The sequence below is a fragment of the Bidens hawaiensis genome, unplaced genomic scaffold (genome assembly GCF_021521415.1).
Source record: "Bidens hawaiensis isolate Kalapana, Puna unplaced genomic scaffold, B.hawaiensis_p1.1 tig00043544_1, whole genome shotgun sequence".
In the NCBI taxonomy this organism is placed as follows: domain Eukaryota; kingdom Viridiplantae; phylum Streptophyta; class Magnoliopsida; order Asterales; family Asteraceae; genus Bidens; species Bidens hawaiensis.
In genome coordinates, this window is record NW_027505842.1 from 114,255 (window position 1) to 116,746 (window position 2,492).

The 2,492-nt window shown below is 38.0% G+C and overlaps 1 protein-coding gene across 1 annotated transcript; it reads right to left on the reverse strand.

Moving 5' to 3' along the window:
* Positions 1 to 804: 804 nt before the first annotated feature.
* On the reverse strand, positions 805 to 1,191 carry LOC143615566 (uncharacterized). The gene has a single exon (XM_077088667.1). It carries the CDS (start codon positions 1,189 to 1,191, stop codon positions 805 to 807), a length of 387 nt encoding a protein of 128 aa, XP_076944782.1.
* Positions 1,192 to 2,492: the final 1,301 nt, after the last annotated feature.

Here is a 2,492-nt window from a genome sequence, read left to right on the forward strand (position 1 = left end):
ATCTCAACGTCCTCTTGAAAAACATCCGCTACACGGACACGACTTGGAAGTGGAGTATAGTGAAAAACATCAAATTTTGACGATCTAACTTTCAAGAAGTGTTATCGGAATATTCTTCAAAGGAGGATGGTGTTCAATTACTCTGTGATAATCTATGCGGACCTTTAGAAGATAAACCTCAAACTCCTCCAGCTCCTCAAGATCCGGAGAACCCGCAAGCATCTCCCATCCTGCAAGGTCAAGACCTGCCACTAGACTAGGATTCTTGTAATTTACCTTATGTGTAACAATCTTTCTAATGCACTTTTGTAATCCACTTTTGACAACCATATGAAGTATTTTCCTTCCATTTTGTTTTATTGTTACAAATTATATAACTGTTGTCTAGCATCTTTCAAATATTTTAGTAAAGGATTACTTCTTTAGATTGCACGCACACCGAATAAAAATGCTTATAACATTCGGGTCATTATGGCACGCACCCCAAGTAAAATATTTATGACACACAGGTCATTTATGGCACGCACACAAAGTCAAATATTTATGATGTGCAGGTTATGTATGGTACGCACACTATGTAAAATATTCATGATACGCGGGTCATTATGGCACACACACAATATATATTTTTGTGACATTCGAATCACCAAAAGGTAAAGTATTTCTTATAGAGAAAAGTGGCATGCAAGCCTTCTTTACAATTTCAAATGACATTAAGTAATACTCATATTACTTTGTCTGATAATGGCATGCAGGCCATAAACATAGTTCAAAATATGGCACGCATGCCCTTACCGCATGCCATTATATGTAACACTTTTTTAACTGCGATGTGTTCAATGTTCGTGGAATCTCAATTCCATACAACTTTTCAAACTTATAGGCGCCTTTACCCAAAACTTCCTTGACTCTATAAGGTTCCTCCCAAGTTGGAGCCAGTTTTCTTGAATGCTCTTGCCCTAAAGCTTCGTTATTACGGAAGACAAAGTCTCCCACATGAAATTTGCAAATTTTGACCTTGGAATCATAGTATTTTTGAAGTTGACATTTATAACTATTCTCTCTAATGAGAGCTAACTCGCGGCGTTCTTCAAGAAGATGAAGATCCAAGCGCAAATCTTCATCATTATAAATGACAAATAATGTTCTTGCGGATGGAATTCCAATGTCTGCGGGAATCATGGCCTCCATGCTATATGTCAGGCTGAATGGTGTTTCTAAGTTGCTTGATTTCTTTTGGGTTCTAAAAGCCTATAACACATGTGGCAACTCATCAACCCATCTGGTACGTTTAATTCCAAGCCTCGACTTGATCCCATCCTTGATGCTTCTATTGGCCCTTTCAACTTGACCATTGGATTGCAGATGAGCCACATATGTAAACACTTGGTTTATTTGAAGTTCTTTCAACCATGCTTGTAGTCCTCCATCCGCAAATTGAGTTCCATTGTCACTAGCTATTGTTTGCGGGAGACCGAAGCGACAAATGATAAACTCCCAGATATACTTTTTCACACTCGCAGCAGCAATAAAGGCAACTGGTTTGGCTTTTACCCATGGTTGTAAGATCAGAGAGGTGTGGGGAATACTACGATCAACACACCATTGTTGGACAAAGCCCGGCGCCTTTCATGAATTTTGTAAGAATCAAGGTATAATAAATCCCTATACCATGCCCGTGACTGCTCAACAAAATGGTGTGGCTGAAAGGTGTAATCGTACCCCTGTCATATAGCTAGTAGTATGTTGGCTAATTGTGATCTCCCTTTATTTCTTTGGACTGAAGTATTAAAAACAACTGTCGACATAATTAATCGGGTTCCTTCTATGGATGTCCCTAAGACTCCACTCCATTTTAACTATGGACGGGAAGGAAACCTAATTTAAATTATTTTAAAGTATGGGGATGTCCGGCTGAAGCTAAATTGTATAATCCACATTCCAATAAATTAGATATGAAAACAGTTAGTTGCTCTTTTATTGGATATCCCAAGCGTTCAAAAGTATACCAATTTTGTTGTCATTCTCATTCTACCAGAATTGTTGAGACTAGACATGCTGAATTTCTTGAGTTTACACTCTTAAGTGGTAGTGACAATGGTAGGCAAATGAATCTTCAAGTAAAAATTGGAGAGGCACCAATCAATCACTTACTGGTGCCCATTAGTTAGTCACTTGAACCATCTAGTGATTTTTCGGTTCTCATAATGATAATATGACTAACACTGAGGAACCACCTACATCGAATCTTGTAACATCTCATGAAGTTAACGAACAAGAGACTCAACAACTGCCACTAAGAAGGTTTTCACGACCTAGGCGACCCATAGTTTATGATGACTTTGTGACTTACCTTCATGATACCGACTTTGATTTGGGTAAAATAAATGATCCAACTACATTCAAAGAAGCCATGAATTGCAACCAATCAAATCAATGGTTGAATGCCATGGAAGATGAGTTGAAATCAATGAAAATAAATAATGTTTCAG

Bases quoted from the DNA above. Each gene is read 5' to 3' on its own strand.
- LOC143615566 (XM_077088667.1), bottom strand. From the start codon at position 1,191: ATGGAGGCCATGATTCCCGCAGACATTGGAATTCCATCCGCAAGAACA.